Below are 21,220 nucleotides of genomic sequence, written 5' to 3'. Positions count from 1 at the left end.
CTAATAATAATCGTGTAATTGCGTTGGTAATTACTTTGTATTTTTAGTGTCAATTTAAAATTTGTTTATTAGTGCACGTTTCATAAATGGATAACATTCAGACAAGTAAGTCGATTTATTTTATTATTGGCTTTTAAAGCTTTCCAAAATGTTTTAGAATAATTAAATGTGTAGACATAAATAACCAGTTATTTATTACTTGCTTTTGCAAATTAATAAGTAACTCAATTTGATTGTACTGCAAAAGCAGGCTGTTGATTTTAAAAAACAATTCGATTATTCATTTTCTAAAGCTTTTAAAATTAACAAAATTATTAAAAATAGTTACGCATGCCAACAAAAATAACCGGTTATTTATTAATTCATTTTAAAACTTTATAAGTAACTCAATTGACTGCGTGCGCAACGCCATTGGCCGGTGGGAGGTTGAGTGGGGGCGCTGCGTACTACCGAGCGACAGCGGAGCAACTCGCTCACTTCGCTCCGGATTTTCGAACCGAACGGTTGTTAAGCGAAAGCTCTGTTCCTCTGTCGATCGGAATATTAATTAAATTATTAATTACCTGCATTTCTGTAAATTAATTAATAATAATTTTTACTGAAAATTAGTTCTTTTTACAAGCTTTATATTGACTTCACTTGTTAGTATTAGAGATGGGTTATACTAGGTAAATTTGATACTAGGTGCACCTATTCCAAGTATTTATTAATACTTGATCCAAATACCTATTCCACCTAGTACGTAGTAATTTACCATACTTGACGCGACTAGTGCGGACTAATCCACGTATTATGACTTTAAAATACAATTTTCTTTGAAAAGATACAACCGTAGTATTAATAATGCAATTTGAAATTGAATAATAATGTTTTTGCTGGCTGTTGATTGATTGATATCCTCCCTTCATACTTCAAACCTTACCTGTGTACAAATAGAGTTTAAATTACGTAATACATTAAACACCTATTCCTATCTCACACCTGCCTGCGCTCAAATTTGTTTGTCAGACAGAGACGGAGTGAATCTCTACGTTCGCACATAAGCTTAGCGAGAAATACGCGGTGCGCGTAATACACGACTACGGATTATGCAATAATAACCTCTATTACTTTGATGGTAGGGTCGGAAATCGTGTAATTTAAAAAATACTAGGTGGATCAAGTATTTTAAAAATTGGAATAGGTGCCACTTAGTACTGTAAAATACCTAGTGTGTGGATCTGTTCTAGTAAATACGTCTCATCTCTAGTTAGTATGTGTGGGACAAATCTTGCAACTGAAATTAAGACCACTTCTCCTCAACCGATTGAGCTGAAATTTGGTATACTTATGTAAGTACGATGACAATGCAATGTTATGGTACCATTGAGCTGGTCTGATGATGGAGTCAGGAGGTGGCCATAGGAACTCCTAAACGAAACGACGGAATCGCATCGAGTTTGGTCTTTTCGAGCAGTTTCGTGCTAAATGATGTCCAGGGTCATGATGATGGATTAGGGAGGTGGCCATAGGAACTCCCTAAACGAAACGGCAGAAACTCATCGAGTTTGGGTTCGTTGGATTTGTCTTTTCGAGCAGTTTCGTGCTAAATGATGTCCAGGGTCATGATGATGGATTAGGGAGGTGGCCATAGGAACTCCTAAACGAAACGGCAGAAACTCATCGAGTTTGGGTTCGTTGGATTTTTCTTTTCGAGCAGTTTAGTGCTAGATGATGTCCAGGGTCCTGATGATGGAGTCAGGAGGTGGCCATAGGAACTCCTACACGAAACGGCGGAATCGCATCGAGTTTGGGTTCGTTGGAATTGTCTTTTCGAGCAGTTTAGTGCTAGGTGATGTCCAGGGTCCTTATGATGGATTAGGGAGGTGGCCATAGGAACTCCTAAACGAAACGGCAGAAACTCATCGAGTTTGGGTTCGTTGGATTTTTCTTTTCGAGCAGTTTAGTGCTAGATGATGTCCAGGGTCCTGATGATGGAGTCAGGAGGTGGCCATAGGAACTCCTAAACGAAACGGCGGAATCGCATCGAGTTTGAGTTCGCTGGATTTGTCTTTTCGAGCAGTTTAGTGCCAGGGTCCTGATGATGGAGTCAGGAGGTGGCCATAGGAACTCCTAAACGAAACGACGGAATCGCATCGAGTTTGGGTTCGTTGGATTTGTCTTTTCGAGCAGTTTGGTGCTAAATAATGACCCAGAGATTGAGATACAACTAAAAAGTCTAAAATAAAATTATAATAAAAAAAAACTTTTTTAAAAACAAGCTTTATCCTGAAATGCAGTTGTACTAAAACGAAAAAAATAATTGTATACTTGGTTCAAAGAATTTCGAAAGCTTGTAGCGCAAACAGAAAAAAAGAGGAATAAATTCCATGCGCGATACAAGCTTTCGAAATTCTTTGAACCAAGCATACAATTATTTTTTTCGTTTTAGTACAACTGCATTTCAGGATAAAGCGTTTTTAAAAAAGTTTTTTTGTTCTTGTAATTTTGATGATGCCTAAAATAAAATTATTGCTAAATTAGTTTTCTTTGCATTTCTTTTGTATTTCTCATGAGCCAACAAAATAGCAGAACCGATGGCCATAGTGTCACCGGTTCTGCCCCTTTTAAAAATAACACCGACGGTCAAAATCCGATATCAGAAGTGGGATCGTTACAACGATCCCTTTCTGCCGGTCAATGTGTTGCTTCAGGTCCTGACAACCCCGGTGCCAACGCGGAGGTACCCCTGACTGCGCCCAGTGTGAACGTGCCCACTTCGATGACTGCGCTGCATCTCCTGCCGACGAGTGCCAGTGCCGGCAACCCGGTAGCACCACCAACATTCCAGTCCGGTATCGTTCCACCCGAATTCTTTGCTCACATGATGACCATGATGCAAAGTATGAGCGAGCGACTTTTGGAACAATCAGGTAACAAGTTTAAAATTACTGACGTGTTCCTGCCTTCCTACGACCCGGACGGAAATGTCGGCGTGCGCGAGTGGTGTGATCACATCTCTACTGCTAAAAGTACGTACCAATTAAGTGATTACGATATCCGTATGAAAGTGACGAGCTTGTTAAAGGGTCGCGCAAAAATATGGGCTGACAACTGGTTAGTGACAACATCTACCTGGGAAGAATTGCGCCAAAATACAGTGTGAGTCACGTTAAAGTGTACATATGAAAATAGATGAAACTAGACCTATTTTTATCGACAAAAAAGTGGTCAAAAATTTTTTGAGATTTTTTTTTATTTTTTATAGAATTTTTTTTCTTCCAATTACTTATTGTAAAGAAAACGTAATAACTTTTAAACTAAGCAGTATATCCTGATAAAATAAAAACAGTAATAATGCTAAATAACAGGCGATACTAAAAAAGTACATACAATACACAAAAAATGCCAACAAATAATAAAAAATGATAGTTTTTGAAAAAATTCTGCTTAAAAATTCGTGTTTTTTTGGTTATTTGATAAATTTCTCCGAAAAATGCCCCTATAATAGGTGGTTTTTATTGTTTTGTATTATTCTCTATTGTATTACCTTTGTAAAACCAAAAATTGCATGTCTCTATCCCTATCACAACATTTGCTATGATCGTTTGAACTAAGCCTCTCCGGGCGCGCCATTCAACGCTTCGTTAACAACGAAACTGAAAATGGCTCTAGATTTGTAATTTTGATAAAGACAAGTTAGATTTCAAGTAAAAACAAAAGATTTCGAAGTAAAATAAGCATTTTAGTTAAAATTAAAATTGTCCCTACCTGTAGAGGAGAATAATGTTGTGGTAGGCCTTTGTTCAAACTATCATAGCAAATGTTGTGATAGGGATAGAGACATGCAATTTTTGGTTTTACAAAGGTAATACGATAGAGAATAATACACAACAATAAAAACCACCTGTTATAGGGGCATTTTTTGGAGAAATTTATCAAATAACCAAAAAAACACAAATTTTTAAGCAGATTTTTTTCAAAAAGTATCATTTTTTATTACTTGTTGGCATTTTTTGTGTATTGTATGTATTTTTTTAGTATTGCCTGCTATTTAGCATTATTACTGTTTTTATTTTATCAGGATATACCGCTTAGTTTAAAAGTTATTACGTTTTCCTTACAATAAGTAATTGGAAGAAAAAAAAATCTATAAAAAATTTAAAAAAAATCTCAAAAATTTTTTGACCTCTTTTTTGTCGATAAAAATAGGTCTAGTTTCATCTATTTTCATATGTACACTTTAACGTGACTCACACTGTATAATTACGACCTTTGAACCCGAGAGTCGTTACTCGCGGGATATTCTTAGATTCAGAGAGCATATTTATGATTCCTCTAAAGATATTGCGGAGTTCTTATCTCGAGCATGGCTTCTATGGCGGCGGGTCACGAAAGATAAGCTTGACAATAGCGATGCCGTAGAGGCAGTCATCGGTACGATAGGTGACGAACGTCTTAGGATCGAATTAATGAATGTTAGAGCTACTTCGGTACCGGAACTAATTTCCGTCGCCTCGTCTATCCGTGCTAAACGCGCCAACCCTTCTTCAAGCAATTCAAATGCGCCTCCTCAAAAGCGTGCCAGATTTACTTCTGACAACAGAAATACTACCCTCTACTGTAGTTTTTGTAAACGAACCGGTCATGACTTCAATAATTGTCGAAGCAAAGGCAATTTAGGCACGCGATTGACTGAGAGCACTCAAAATACTACACCGCCAATACCAACCACGTCCACAAGGCAGAGTGAAAAGTTTTGCTCATTTTGTTCAAAGCCTGGTCATACATTCGATACCTGTTTTCGTCGCGAAAAACAAATAGCTTCGAACATCAATTCAACATCAATTCAGTTTCAAATAATAAATCTAAACTGAACTCTATGCGTATTAGGGTAGGTAGCACCGAGATCGATACTGTGTTTGACAGTGGTGCAGAATGCTCCGTCATGCGTGAATCAATCGCAGACAAATTACCTGGTGTTAATTATTTACGTGGGATAGGCCCATTTGCAGTGATATCCACTAGCACATTAACTGCTATCTGCACTATCGATAATATTAACGTGGAAATATTATTCCACATCCTACCTGACTTAGAGATGACATCTGATGTGCTCATCGGAGCAAATATTTTGTATGAAACTGGCCTAAGCGTAGTAATCACTCAAAATACTGCGACATTGGTATCTCAACCGCGTGTTATGCACATGCGACTAAACAGTCCTATTTTTGAAAAGCTTGATCATGACTTGACTAACGAACTCGAAATCGAGCAGTTGATGGCCCTGCTTAACAAGTACTCTCATCTTTTCACACGAGGTTTTGCAAAATCTCGAGTTACTACCGGTGAACTAGAAATACGTTTAAAAAACCCTGAAAAATATGTTGAGCGAAGGCCGTATAGACTGAGTCCCGTAGAGCGCGAAAAAGTTAAAGAGATTGTGTCAGAGCTAATCGCGAATAATATCGTCCGTGAAAGTAAATCTCCTTATTCGAGCCCAATTATTTTAGTAAAAAAGAAAAACGGAGACGACAGAATGTGTGTCGATTACCGCGAACTAAATTCGAACACTGTACGCGATCATTATCCTCTTCCTTTGATTGCGGACCAAATTGACCAGCTGCACCAGCTGGTCCAGCAGCTGACCAGCCGGTGGCAAATATTTTACTTCGCTGGACATGGCATCTGGGTTCCATCAAATCCCAGTCTCAGCAGATTCAATCGAAAAAACCGCGTTCATTACACCCGATGGTCTATATGAATATACGACCATGCCTTTTGGCCTCTGCAATGCACCTGCAGTATATCAAAGATGCATAAATCGCGCGTTAGGACCACTTCTAAGCCCAGGTAGTGCTAATAAGGATCTCAATGACAGTGTGGCACAAGTTTACATTGATGATGTGATAAGTAAATGTCGACTTTCCCAGCGGTATCTCATTCCTAGAACGAATTTTAATCGCCTTGCGCGATTCTGGTTTTTCCATCAATATAGACAAGTGTCTTTTCTTCAAAAACTCTATTGAGTATCTCGGAAATGTAATAGAAAACGGCCAAGTGAGCCCAAGTCCCAAAAAGATCGAAGCTTTGTTAAAAGCCCCTGTTCCGACTACCGTAAAACAAGTTCGACAGTTCAACGGTCTGGCTGGCTACTTTCGTCGCTTCATCCCCGATTTCACCCGACTTATGATCCCTTTATACGACCTTACAAAACAAGGTGTTAAATGAAACTGGACGAATGTTCATGAAGAGGTACGTCAAAAAGTAATTCATTACTTAACATCTACTCCTGTGTTAACAATATTTCGAGAAGGTGAGCCGATCGAATTATTCACTGATGCAAGCAGCCTTGGCTTCGGGGCTGTTCTCGTACAGAATATAAATGTCCGACAACACGTTGTGGCGTACTTTAGCATGCGCACCACAGATATCGAAAGCAGGTATCATTCATACGAGCTTGAGACTCTGGCGGTGGTTCGAGCGATCAAGCACTTCAGACATTTCTTATATGGACGCAAATTTAAGGTAATCACAGACTGCAACGCGTTGAAAGCCTCTAAGCACAAACAAGACCTCTTACCCCGTATACACCGTTGGTGGTCGTATCTCCGAAACTTCGAGTTCGACATTGAGTACAGAAAGGGTGAGCGAATGCAACACGCGGATTTCTTTAGCAGAAATCCAAATCCCCTGACTGTAAACGTCATGACTAGAAACCTAGAATGGCTTAATATAGAGCAACGACGGGACCCCCAACTACGGCCCATAATAGATGCTTTGCACAATGGAGACAGTGTCTCTGGCTATCTACTTGAAGATAACGTTCTCAAATACGAAAGTGTAGATCCGATCGTGGGCGTAACGAAATTGACGGTCGTACCAAGGTCATTCCAATGGAGCCTAATAAATACCTACCATACCGCTCTTAAGCATCAAGGGTGGGAGAAAACTCTCCATAAAATAAGAGAGACTTACCATTTCGATAAAATGAACTCCATTGTCCGCGATTTTATAGCCAACTGTGTAGTATGCCGTACCTCAAAGCAGACCTCAGGAGCAACACATGTACAATTGCATCCTATCACCAAGCCAACAGTACAACCGAAGAGCAGGAGTATGTCGTGGTAACCATAGACGCCTTCACCAAGTACGTATTGTTACGATATACTAATGATAAAAGCCAGCACAGTACTTTTGGAGCGCTGAAACAAGTTGTCCACCTTTTTGGTGCACCAAGGCAAATCGTCGTAGATGAGGGCGTGAATTTCTTGGCGAATGCAAAAACTACTGTGACAGGTTTGGCATTGAAATTCATGCAATTGCACCAGGAGTTAGTAGAGCAAATGGACAGGTCGAGCGGGTGATGGCAACCCTGAAGAACGGTCTTATTATGATAAAAAACTACGAGACCCCGGATTGGCACACAGCACTAGAAAGTTTGCAATTGGCTTTTAACTGTACTGTCCATAGAACAACCGGTGTTGCCCCGCTAACACTCCTCACCCGACGCCAAAACTGCGTACCACCTGAGCTCCTAAATTTAGTGAAATTCGAAAACACTTCCATTGATATTTATGCATTGCAACGACATGTCCAGCAAAGGATGGTCGATGCGTCTGCCAAAGATAAACAAAGATTTGATAGAGGACGGGCTCGAATTCACAACTTTCAACGAGGAGATTGTTAGCGACGTCAAGAATAGTCAAGATTAACATTAGCAACATCATGTCAATTAGTTCAAATCAACTAATTAATCTGTTTCGTAATTAAGAAAATGAACATGAAATTTTCGCCAAAAAGGCAATACCGTAGCGAAAACCATCAGGCTCTCTCGCTTACTCACTCGGTAGGCCTCTTTCTTGCATTGTCTAATCTCTCACTTCCACAAAATAGCTTCTCTTTCACACTTTTCTGGAAAATCTGGAATGTTCAGGAAAAAATAGAGAAGAAACGAGACGGAAATATCGGACCTCTCGCTTCGAACATTCTAGAGCGTGAGATAGCAATATGTTTTGTCCTTGTCTTGCACGGATGGTCCGTTGCGCGAGGCAATACCGTAAAGAGAGCCGTTTTAGGTTTTTTGTCAATAACTTCGCCAATTTTGGGAATTTTGTGATGAAACTTTTTGTATAATGTAGATAATTTAATTACGCATCTGTAGAAAATAAGAAACCATTGTAAAACTACCTGCCAGCTGGAGAAAATTAGCGAAAACTGTGGATTTCCCGAAGACAGGGATAGCAATAGCGTGTGAAAGCGGGATGGAGATAGCCGCTCCCCATAAATACGGAATGAACCGCTCCAGCTGGCATGTTGTGTTCAGATGTTTTGTTCAGTTCAGAGAACAAGTGCTCCAAGCAACAAGTGATCTGAAGAAGCAAGAACTGAGAAAAGGAAGCGAATAATAAACGCGAGAAGTCTCAGCAAGTGAAATAGTGGTTTTATTCCTGCAAGTAGCACCTACTACGCCTGACATAGTAAGGGCAAGCTCTCAACGGCAGTCATCATCGTCCGGTCAGCGCTCTCGAACACACACAAACGCATACAGTCCACTGCAGTCCACCACATTTTCCTGGTCCTTCGAGTAGCCGGATTACGGGAATAGCGAAGATGCCTGTCACCAGGTCGGAGAAGCTACGAGGTGCCGCCGCCGCGGCTAGCGCCGCCGCCGCAGGGAGAATTACGTCGCCGCCGGTTCATGGAGGAAGTACTCCGACGGAAACCACGGATACTTCATCAACGCTGACCCCGTATCCCGCCGGGGGCGCGTCCTCACCGCGCATCGCCAGGGACCACGCCGCGCCGGCTGTTAGCACCCGGGTTATGGGAGAGCCCGGCGTGCATTTGGGAAGAGGGGAACCAGCACCGCGCTCCTACACAGAGGAGATAACCGCCGACGTCACGAAGCCACACGAAGCACTAAGGGCCCGTATCGCGGAAGCAGAGAAGAGACGTGCCGCCGCCGCCGCCGCCGCCGCCGCCGCCGCCTCCACGCCCACCGCGGCCAATGTTGCCGCCGCCTCTGCCGCCGCCGCGACTCCCGCGACTACGGTGACCACCGTGCCGACTGTTGAAGGACAGTACGCGCCACCCACGCCGCAAGTGCATGAACAAACGCCGCGACTGTCACGAGTGAATCAAGACACGCGCTCCGTCCGCTCGTCGAGAAGAAGGGCAGAAATAGAGGCCAAATTAAGAGTGGCCCGCCAGGAACTGGAAGTTGCCAAAGCGGAATTGGAGTTGGCCCAATTGGATTCCGACATGGAAGAGGATCCAGAAGAAGTGCAATACAGGCAAATGCAGATCGAAGATTGGTCGGACCACTCGAGCATCATCGCCGAGAAGGTACCGCCGAAACCACAGCCGCTACCGCCGCCGCCGCAAGTTCTACCGCCGCCGCCGCAAGTTCTACCGCTGCCGCCGCCGCTGCCACCGCAAGTGTTGCCGCCGTTGCCGCCGCAAGTGTTGCCGCCGCCGCCGCCGCCGCAGCCACTACCGTCGGAAGGGAGGACCGATATTCAAGAATTGGCCATGGCTATCACCAAGCTGTCACAGAGGGCAGAAGGTGGCCTCACAAGACAACTGGTCGACCTCCCAAGTTTCAATGGCGCATGTGAAGAATGGCTCGCGTTCAGAAGGTCATATGAAGACACCGCGCGCTCCTTCACGCCGGCACAGAATTTGGCGCGACTACGAAGGTGTCTCCAGGGGCACGCGAGGGAGGCAGTCAAGAGCCTCCTGTTCACCGCCGAGGATCCAGAAGAGCTGATGAAGAGCCTGGAGGTCCGGTTCGGCAGACCTGGAGCCATAGCCCTGGCGGAGTTAAAGAAGATGGAAAGGCTGCCAAGGGTCAACGAGTCATCAGGGGAGATCTGCATGTTTGCCAGCCGAGTCCGCAATGCCGTGGCCACTATCAGGGCACTCGGCAAGACGGAATATTTGTGCGCACCAGGGGCCGTGGAGTGTCTCATCGACAAGATGCCGCCGACCATGAAGTCTCGGTGGCTGATGTACCAACGCGAGCGCCGGGCAGAGGGAAAACCAGCGCTCGAACTCATGTATGACTTCATGGAAGTTGAAGCAGATATTAACAGTGATTACGCTCCCCCGGAAGTGTCCTGGGACCAAAAGAGAAATATGTTCAAGAGGCCGGTTCACCATGTCCAACAAACAGAAGGACGCCGTGAAGAACCGAAGACTGACGCGAAGAAGTGCCCAGAGTGCCGTGAGGACCACTGGCTGTACGAATGTAAGAAATATAAGGAAGCCAGTGTTGAAGATAAGTGGGAAATGGTGAAGAAGGCAAGAATGTGCTTCAAATGCCTGCGCTTCAAGCACTCAAGGAACACGTGTCGGGCACAACCATGCAAGAAGTGCATGAGGTGGCATCACATCAGTCTTCACTCAGAGAAGCCCGCAGCGGCGAAAACTCAAGAAAAGCCCGCCGAAGGAGTTGTATCGTCGGTGCACACCACGAGCTGCGGAAAGGCCTACTTGAAGATGACGCCGGTAAACCTCTACGGGCCCAAAGGGACAGCAAAAGTGCTCGCGCTCCTGGACGAAGGGTCCACCGTCACGCTGCTGGACTCATCAGTGGCAAAGAAGATTGGAGCGCAAGGGAAGCCGGAAGCCATCACCATCGAGATGGTCGGGGGGAACGGTATGCAGAAGAGCAACTCCCAGAAGATCAACATGAAGATCAAGGGGGTCCATTGCAGAAATAAGCTCAACATGGAAGCGAGAACTATCGACAACTTGAAGCTGGTGAAACAAGGGGTCGAAGAAAGAATGCTTCAGAAGTATAAACACTTACAGAAGATCAAGGACAAGCTGGTCTACGACAAGGAAGAACCACAACTACTGATCGGGCAAGATAACTGGGGGCTCATAGTCACACGGAGACTACGCAAAGGGAAGGCCTCCGAACCAGTTGCCTCCTTGACCAGCTTGGGATGGGTCTTACACGGATGCGACGCCGGAGGAAGTGTCCCTGTCAAGTTCGTGCACCACAGCAGGTTGATGGAAGATGAAACAGAAGCCCTGGTCCGCCGGCACTTCGAGATAGAGTCGCTCGGGGTGCAAGCACGTCGGCCAAGTAATGACGCCGACAAAAGGGCACTCGACGTCCTAGAGAAGACCACGAAGAGGCTACCAAATGGACGGTTCGAGTCTGGGCTGCTGTGGAAAAATGAAAGGGAAACTCTACCGAACAACTACCATCAGGCACACCAGCGTCTCATCAACATGGAGAAGAAATTAGACAAGGACCCAGCACTGAAGACTTCGTATGAAGAACAAATAGAAAATCTGCTGAAGAATGGATATGCAGAGAAAGCTCCAGAAACCACGACGCCAGGGAGAACATTCTACTTACCTCACTTCGCGGTGATGCACCCGATAAAGAAGAAACCGAGGATAGTTCTCGACGCCGCCGCCAAGTTCAACGGGAAGAGCCTCAACGATGCGCTGCTGCCTGGGCCTGACTTATTGCAGTCTCTCTTCGGAGTGCTTCTCAGGTTCCGGGAAGGTCCAGTCGCCGTCGTCGCCGACATCAAGGAGATGTTCCTACGCATCCAAATGAGGGAAGAAGACCGGGACAGTCTGCGGTTCTTATGGCGCGGCAGCAAGAGGAACGGCAAACCGGAAGAATACCGCATGGCCTCAGTGATCTTCGGGGCAACGTCATCACCGTCTACGGCAATTTATGTCATGAACAAGAACGCAGAAGACTTCAAGGAGGAACACCCGGCAGCCGTGGCAGCAATACGGAGGAACCATTATATGGATGACTACTTGCAAAGTTTCACAACGGTAGAAGAAGCCAAGCGGATCGCGAAAGAGGTACAGACGATCCACAACAAGGCGAGCTTCCACCTGAGAGGATGGGGGAGCAATCAACCAACCGTTCTGGAAGGAATTGAAGATCAGCGACAGGAGGAAGTCCTCGAACTGGGCAAGGAAGAGAAAACCCTGGGGTTGAGATGGCTAATCACAGAAGATGCACTCGCCTTCAACGTGGGCTTCAGGAACACTCCGCCCGAAGTACTCGCTGGGCAAAGAGTACCAACGAAGAGGGAAGTCACCAGCGCCGTCATGTCTACGTTCGACCCCATGGGCTTCGCGACGCCGATCCTAATACAGGGCCAGAAACTCATACAGGAGATCTGGCGTACCAAGATCGACTGGGACGAGAAGATTCTCGAACCGCAAGTCGCCGCATGGACCGGATACCTGGAAGACGTCGCCGTACTAAAGGAACTGAAGATCCCAAGGTGCCTGTCGCCGAGAACCAGAAGAGGGCAACTCCACACGTTCTGCGACGCGAGTGAAGAAGCGTACGCCGCAGCCGTCTATTGGCGAACGGAAGACCCAGACGGCACGGTACGCGTCGCATTGATTGCTGGGAAAGCAAGGGTAGCTCCTAGCAAACCAGTGTCTATCCCACGGTTGGAATTGCAAGCAGCATTATTGGGCAGCAGACTTGCCTCATCGGTGGAGAAGGAGCTCGATTTGGAGATTGAAGAAAGGACCTTCTGGACAGACTCCAGCACCGTCCTTCAATGGTTGAAAGCAGACCCGAGAAAATTCAAGACGTTCGTGGCCCATCGCCTCGCGGAAATTGAAGAGCTGACGCGAATTCAAGATTGGAGATGGGTGCCGACAAAGGAAAACCCCGCAGATGATGCCACAAGAGGCACTCCGAACGAGTTTGATGAAAACGCAAGATGGTTCAAAGGTCCCGCCTTCTTATATGGAAACAAAGAAGATTGGCCGGCGAGACGCTTTGAAGTCAAAGAAGAACTCACCGGAGAAGAAAAGAATCCCCAAGTTGTTGCCACATTGAAGGTCATACCACAAGTCACTCCGGACCCGAAGAGATTCTCCGACTGGACTCGACTGCTACGCAGTACAGCGCGCATATTCCAGTTCATCGACCTGCTAAGAAGAAGAGTAGCGGAAAAAAGAAGTGTCCACATCGTCAGGCACCGAAAATGGAAGAAAACACCGAGTCACGTCCCCCGGGAGAAGAAAGAAGAAAAGGTCTTCTTAACGCTGGAAGATAAGTTCATACATAGGGCAGAAGAGGAGCTTATCAAGAGGAGCCAGCAGGAGAGCTTCTCCAAAGAACTTTGCTGCCTCGAAAAAGGGAGGCCATTGGAGAACTCGAGCCGACTAAAGAAGATTGACATATACCTGGATGGCCGCGGAATCCTAAAACTGAGGACGCGCACCAGGAAGATTGGTTCGGGAGAAGGACGAACCAACCCGATCATACTGGACGGGAAAAGTCAAATCTGCCGGCTCATCATAGGGTTCTATCACAAACGGTTCTACCATGGCAACTCCGCAACGATAATCAACGAAATAAGGCAGAAGTTCTGGGTACTCGGCTTGCGCAGCACCACAAGATGGATCACACATGGGTGTCAATGGTGCAGAGTCCACAAGGGAGAGCCTCAAATACCACCCACAGGAGACTTGCCGGCCGAACGATTGCAGCATCATCAACCACCCTTCACCTGCACAGCAGTAGATTACTTCGGCCCGATGCAAGTCACGATCGGGAGGAGAACTGAGAAGAGATGGGGAGCCCTGTTCACCTGCTTAACGACCCGGGCGATACACCTGGAGCTGGCTAATTCATTAAGCACCAGCTCCATGATCATGGCCCTGCGAAGAATGGCTGCACGAAGAGGGACGCCGAAGATAATCTTCAGCGACAACGGGACTAACTTCGTGGGGGCCAATAGAGAATTGCAAGAGGCCGCCTCAAGGGAAGGAATCACATGGCGATTCATCCCACCTGGATGTCCGAATATGGGAGGCGCCTGGGAAAGAATGGTCCGCTCGGTAAAGACATCATTAATGACCGTTCTTAAAGAAAGATCACCGCCAGAAGAGGTCCTGCACACGCTCCTCCTCGAAGTGGAGCATATCGTAAACTCACGTCCCCTCACCCACATCAGTATGGATCCCGAAGACGAAGAAAGCCTGACGCCGAACCACTTCCTCATCGGAAGATCCTGTGGAGCAATGGCGCCGGGTGTGTTTGAAGACCACGACCTCATCGGGAAGGCGAACTGGAGGACAGCGCAGCGCTTGACGGACCACTTCTGGCAAAGGTGGCTGAAGGAATACCTGCCAACTTTGATGCCGAGGAAAATAGCCGGCCGGGAGACCGAAGACCCTCAAGTCGGCGACGTCGTATTAATAGTCGACGCGACGCTACCAAGAAACACTTGGCCACGAGGGGAAGTGCTGCGAGTGTATCCTGGACCGGACGGCAGAGTAAGAATCCTCGACGTGCGAACACCCGGAGGAGTGCTGCGGCGACCGACGCGACGAGTGGTAGTCCTGGTTCCTGCCAAGACGTCGCATCCGGAGGAAGGAGTGCTTCGCACTGCGGGGGAGAATGTTAGCGACGTCAAGAATAGTCAAGATTAACGTTAGCAACATCATGTCAATTAGTTCAAATCAACTAATTAATCTGTTTCGTAATTAAGAAAATGAACATGAAAGGACAATGTTCATTTCTGGCCTGGCGTGGACAAGCTGCTAATGAAAATATGAATTTGCCAAAAATTTTTAATTAATTTTTAAAGTATTCACTTAGTGTAACTTTGTATCAATTTGCCTTTATAAAAATCCAATTTAAATAGTACTTTATGTGATAATTACAACTTCCTGTCTTAAACACTCATTTCAGTGTTGCCAAAATGAATCTTATCGGTAAGAATCGATTCATATCGATTGTTGTTCGACTATGACAATTATTATTTTTTTAAATACGTATTCATTAAAATGACATTTAAAAAAGCTTTTTAATATTCTAATAACACTACCAAAAATATTTAAATAACTAAATGAAACCTTATTTCACACACACCTTATTATACACCTTATTTCGAGTCTACAAAAATACAATCGATTTTTATATCGATTATTTTTATTCATCACCACATTTTTAGCATGGCAACACTGAAAATATTGTCACAGCTGTTATCTGTCATTCGCTTGTTTTGTATTTTTCATCGTGAGTGTTGTTTAGTTCTCAAAACCAAGTTTTTGCCAAAATAAAAGCAGAAGAGTGTTGTATAAGTTTCCCTTTTGACGTCTTTATTTTTTTGACCATGGTCCTCGATGCTTCCCTTCCCGATGACCCTGGCATACTCTCGAACTACGAATCTCACTCAACCAATGACCAATGGCTCACTTTCGGACATCGAACCTTGCCTAAACGCCGACCACGGCTTACGTATGGACTCCGACCCGAGCCCCAATGTTAACCCCAGCCCGATTTTGGATAATGCAACTAGCAATTCCTCAACCTCATGAGGAACCTATGATATGTATCAATTGTATAGCTGACATGATGCAGTTCAGTTGGTTATAATGTCAGTGGATGACTCCTCAGCTGGTAAGTTATTGAATGAGCGTGTGGACTTGTTGAATACCTTTTACAATGTATTTGATCAACTACCTTTACCGTAGATTACCATAATCCTAATAAAACTTTTTTTTTAGATTGATAACAGCAGTGTATGTTGTCACTCATGTTGGACCGTGGCCACTTTGTGGCTCTGCACCAATCAAGGACAAATAATATTTCAAATGAAGAAGCAACCTCTAGCACTGGTCACTGTTAACGTGGATTGTCTTTGTTACAAATACGTTCCATAGACTGCATATTAACACGGAAAAAGAATCACATATTCGAAAATAATGTAATAATGGAACAGATTTCACCTCGTCAAGTAAGTTTTTTTATAATTATTTTCATTATATTTTATTAAAGACATTGGCTTGATATATTTGAACAAAGTGTATATTTTTTTCTATACAAATACTTCTTACTGATAGATAAAAATTGACATCACATCTCTATATCTTAAAGAATGAATTTTGAATGATACCATAATTAATTTCTTTGTTTCAGCTGCGGGGATCTGACCAAATATGTCATCCTTAAGTGGCAGTGAGCTGATCGAGCTGCTACACATGCTGTGGAGCCCCAACAAACACATGATGGGACGAGGATTCATTTGCCCTGATATTGGCCGAATAACAGTAGGTTGCTGTGCTCATGTTATGACAATTTTGTGGTTTTTGAGCTGGGCAAGGTATCAGGAACATGTATTTTCACCTGCCTAGTTCCTAGACAATATTTTGTTGACCCATGAGTCAGATTAAAATAATAATAATAAAAAAAATGGTGTTTTATTTTGCTTCTAACCTTTCTAGTCTTAAGCAAAAAAAAATTTTTTTAAGGACTTGGATACAAAATGATATTTATATTCTGTTTCTTACTGGTATAGACTATTTAATAAATAACAAATTACATGCTGTAATGTCTGTCTACCTCAGGCCAAAGGTCCCATACTAAGTGGGCATAACCCTTTTCGCCAAAAAGGCAATACCGTAGCGAAAACCATCAGGCTCTCTCGCTTACTCACTCGGTAGGCCTCTTTCTTGCATTGTCTAATCTCTCACTTCCACAAAATAGCTTCTCTTTCACACTTTTCTGGAAAATCTGGAATGTTCAGGAAAAAATAGAGAAGAAACGAGACGGAAATATCGGACCTCTCGCTTCGAACATTCTAGAGCGTGAGATAGCAATATGTTTTGTCCTTGTCTTGCACGGATGGTCCGTTGCGCGAGGCAATACCGTAAAGAGAGCCGTTTTAGGTTTTTTGTCAATAACTTCGCCAATTTTGGGAATTTTGTGATGAAACTTTTTGTATAATGTGGATAATTTAATTACGCATCTGTAGAAAATAAGAAACCATTGTAAAACTACCTGCCAGCTGGAGAAAATTAGCGAAAACTGTGGATTTCCCGAAGACAGGGATAGCAATAGCGTGTGAAAGCGGGATGGAGATAGCCGCTCCCCATAAATACGGAATGAACCGCTCCAGCTGGCATGTTGTGTTCAGATGTTTTGTTCAGTTCAGAGAACAAGTGCTCCAAGCAACAAGTGATCTGAAGAAGCAAGAACTGAGAAAAGGAAGCGAATAATAAACGCGAGAAGTCTCAGCAAGTGAAATAGTGGTTTTATTCCTGCAAGTAGCACCTACTACGCCTGACATAGTAAGGGCAAGCTCTCAACGGCAGTCATCATCGTCCGGTTAGCGCTCTCGAACACACACAAACGCATACAGTCCACTGCAGTCCATCACAGAGATTTTGTTTTAATAAAAAATAATCCCAGAAACCAGACCTCTCGTACCTTACGAAATTTTCAGAGTTCTCGAAAATGATCGCTACCTTGTGAAGAAGGTCATCGGTCACCACGGACGGCCACGTAAGGTGGCACATGATCAGCTACGGCGAGCTCCTCAACCTGGTGGTGGTGCGGATCAGGTGGCCGTGTCGCCAGATCACCAGCAACCGGGTCCGTCTAGTGTCATATCAACATCAGCGTCCGTGGCGCCAGATCACCAGCAACCTGGCCCATCTGGTGTCACAGCAACATCAGCATCTCCGCCTCAATCACGTGACGTTCTCAACATAGACGACGTCGCAGAGGATACCTCGCACCTGGACTCGGTGAGAACCTTTCATTTCACTAACCATGTTTGCTATATTAGTTGTTGACACGTGGAGTTGTCAAATAACTAAGCTTTTCTATACTCAATCTATAATCACTATTGTCGTGTGGAGCCGTACAATAGTAAAATCAATCCCTAAAACACTATTGTCGTGTGGAGCCGTACAATAGTAAAATCAATCCCTAAAACACTATTGTCGTGTGGAGCCGTACAATAGTAATAAAGTAAAACGATACTGTTGTCATGTGGAATGAGCAGTAAACTATCATTCAGTCAGTTAAAAATATAGAAAGAAAGAAAGAAAGAAAGAAAGAAAGACACATTTATTACAATGGACATCACACAAATACAGGCAATTACATAGACATGACAGTGGCACATAATAATGGAAGAAGAAAAAATAAATACAAGAGTAAACTGAGCAGTGCCACCCATCCACCAACAAGATGCCCACTGCAACGGGACCCCACTCAGCATATGCCGTGGCCCACGGTGACGAAGGCCACGGCGCTGGTTTTCAATGTGCCCCATGCCGAGTGAGGGTTACGGACCATTGGTAAAATAAATAAAATACTAAGCTGCATAAAATTGTCTAGATAAACATACATGAATAGTAATATTAGTGCACAGATAAATACAAAAGGCGGTAAATCGGTAAGGATGATAAGACTACGTTTATTAAGAATCTGGGGGCACGGCAGTGCCCCCGCCAAGTCGAGCGCGAAGCAAACACTGCCGTACCATCCTTTACTGGAACCATTTCGCCGCATTTTCAGGCCCCTATTTGAGAACCTCTGGATAAGACCAGAACGCAGAAATTTTCGTCATCTAGTAAGCTGTAATCACGTACTTAAAATCCAAAATTTCAAGTCTGTTGGTCATTTAGTTCCGAAGTTAAGCGAAAGCAAAGTTTCGCATTTACGACACTCACTCACTGATAATCATCAAAATAGAACTAGTACTTCCCATAAACTCAGAGAGCTGAAATTTAGTACAGAGTTAGGGTTTAATGGCCACATAAAGGGAAAACTATAAAAACTAGGAAAATCGAAGATCTGGAGTAACACCACATTCATAATAAATACTACTCCGGCACCGTGGTGTTCGCCTGTATCGCTCACCGCTAGATGGCGCTAGCACTAGCAAGCGCCCCGTCGATTAAGTTGAATGTTGTGTAATTTGCATTTCGTTGATTTCGTTTATTATATTGTAAGGTTCGCTAAGGTTATGTTATTAAAACAATTCTGATTCGTTGTCCATTTTAAAGGTCGTTGAGTTTATTTGTGTTTAATATCGTGAAAAATGTCGATAAAACGACGACGTTAAATAATTTTGCCACTTTCTACAAAAAGAAGTGAAATCCCACCAAAAACATTCTGTAAAAAACTAGCCAAGTCTCGATGGAGCTGCTTGTTTATCTCTAAAAAGTAATGAAATCTAGACAAAGTCGTGCCAAGTCTATGGTTCCTTACTGCGATTTCTTTATTATTATAGTTAATGTTGTGTGACTTGGCCGTTGAAGGGTACAAAACCAGGTAATCCATGACACCATTGCACCAATCTGTCGCCAGAACCGCTACCCATTGGCGATGGAAAATTGCCACTTGGAAAACGTTGATTCAATAACCAGTCAATTGTAGGCTTAATAAAGCTGCGTATTTCAATAATACTTATTGTATGATTATCTTAATAAAGATTGTTCAACGGCCAAGTCACACAACATTAACTATAATAATAAAGAAATCGCAGTAAGGAACCATAGACTTGGCACGACTTTGTCTAGATTTCATTACTTTTTAGAGATAAACAAGCAGCTCCATCGAGACTTGGCTAGTTTTTTACAGAATGTTTTTGGTGGGATACTAATATACGGCCCTGGTTACTGTGGAAGTACCAGCCTCAAAGTATGTTTTTCTCTTTTTCAGTAAACCCCTACATCCAACCCGAGTGAAGCGCTGCAGAGCACGCACCGCACATCAGAATGGCCGTGTCGCCGCAAAAGTATTTAAGTTATAGTTACGTAACACAAATTATTAATTGTAAACACATTTTTCCACCGCTAATAATAATCGTGTGGCGTTTAACCTCTTAAAATTAAATTATTATAGTATATTTTTAATAGTTAATCCTTAATTATTAGCATTGTAAAAAATATTATAAATATGTATCTGTACTAAACCTACTTAACGTAACTACACTGTGTATAATAAATAGCATACTTATTTTTATATAACTTTTGCCAATCTTGTTAAACGCACAAACACAGCGCGCAATTCGTTTTACTATTAGATATTTTTGTGAATGCACGATCAGCACGGCGCGAGCGGCGGTGGTCGGGCCAACCGGTTCCGTGGATGAACGCCCCCCGCCGCAGCCGCCGCGTTCGCCTGACGCGCGCCAGTCAATCTTAGTCAGCTGTCGATTTTTCATAAAAACATTGCGCGCGCGCTTAATTCATTCGTGACCTAGTTAGTTTTATGTAAATTTCTGTTTCGATATTCTACTGTGATTTGTGACCTTGTTATCTATCTACTTCTTACTCCTTCTTATTGTGGACAGTTATTCTGTGTGTGACGTCAATAAACTGTTTGGTGTTTCCCTAAGACTGTGTTGTGATTTATAAACGTCCTTACTACACACATAACAAAATACACTTTCCACACTGGTGACCCCGTAGAACACTTGAAGATGACGAGCAAGGAAACATTCCAAGACGCTTCGGAGCAGAGCGCAGCCGCGCCCAGTGAAATTTTTAAAGTTGGTGTGCGAATACCCCCATTTTGGCCAGAAAAACCAGCAATTTGGTTCGCTCAAATAGAAGGTCAATTCCTGATATCCGGAATCACATCAGACGCAACCAAATTTTATTACGTAATTGGCCAACTCGACCAGCAGTATGCAGGGGAGTTTGAGGACATAATAACCAACCCACCAACTACCGGCAAATTCGAGAAGCTGAAGACAGAGCTCATCAAGAGGCTTTCGGCGTCCAGGGACAAAAAAGTCAAGCAGCTCCTCGTCCACGAAGAGCTGGGAGACCGCAAACCATCGCAGTTCCTGCGGCACCTGCAAAACCTGGCCAGCCCCGACGTCCCTGAGGAGTTCCTGAGGACAATTTGGACCAGCCGACTTCCCAACACTACGCAGACCATCGTCGCGTCGCAGCCCTCGACGTCACTCGAGGCCCTGGCTGATCTCGCCGATCGGATCCATGACGTAGTGCCGTCCAGCCCACACGTAGCAGCCATGTCGTCAGCCACCGCAGCCAGCAGCAGCACATTGGATACCCTAGTGCAACAGGTCGCAGCGCTAACCAAACAAGTGCAAGCTCTCACAACCGCCCAAGATCACTCGCGCTCCAGACCCACAGCGAGAGCCGCTCACCGCTCCCGTGACCGCTCCCGCTCCAACAGGTCCCAGTCGAGCTACAATAAGTACCCTATATGCTGGTACCACGCAACGCACGGGGCTAAAGCGAACAAATGTGTCAAACCGTGCGACTATAAGGCGGGAAACGCGTCGGGCGGACGGTAATGGCGACTAACGCCCGCCCTGGCTCCGGTCGCTTGTTTGTCACGGACCACCGGACGAAAGTGCAGTTTCTGGTCGATACTGGTAGCGACCTCTGCGTTTTCCCACGGTCTGCATTACAGGCGACGTCTACCGACAAATTACCAACTATGCGCAGC

At 44.4% G+C, this 21,220-nt stretch overlaps 1 protein-coding gene across 1 annotated transcript; it reads left to right on the top strand.

Moving 5' to 3' along the window:
- The first annotated feature begins 86 nt into the window (after positions 1 to 86).
- On the top strand, positions 87 to 14,495 carry LOC135086311 (uncharacterized). The gene is made up of 3 exons (XM_063981097.1): positions 87 to 105; positions 2,694 to 3,011; positions 8,927 to 14,495. Exons 1-3 carry the CDS (start codon positions 87 to 89, stop codon positions 14,425 to 14,427), a joined length of 5,838 nt encoding a protein of 1,945 aa, XP_063837167.1. The 3' UTR covers positions 14,428 to 14,495.
- Positions 14,496 to 21,220: the final 6,725 nt, after the last annotated feature.

The sequence above is a fragment of the Ostrinia nubilalis genome, chromosome W, assembly GCF_963855985.1.
Source record: "Ostrinia nubilalis chromosome W, ilOstNubi1.1, whole genome shotgun sequence".
NCBI classification, from domain to species: Eukaryota; Metazoa; Arthropoda; class Insecta; order Lepidoptera; family Crambidae; genus Ostrinia; species Ostrinia nubilalis.
This window is presented reverse-complemented; position numbering and strand designations above follow the sequence as displayed.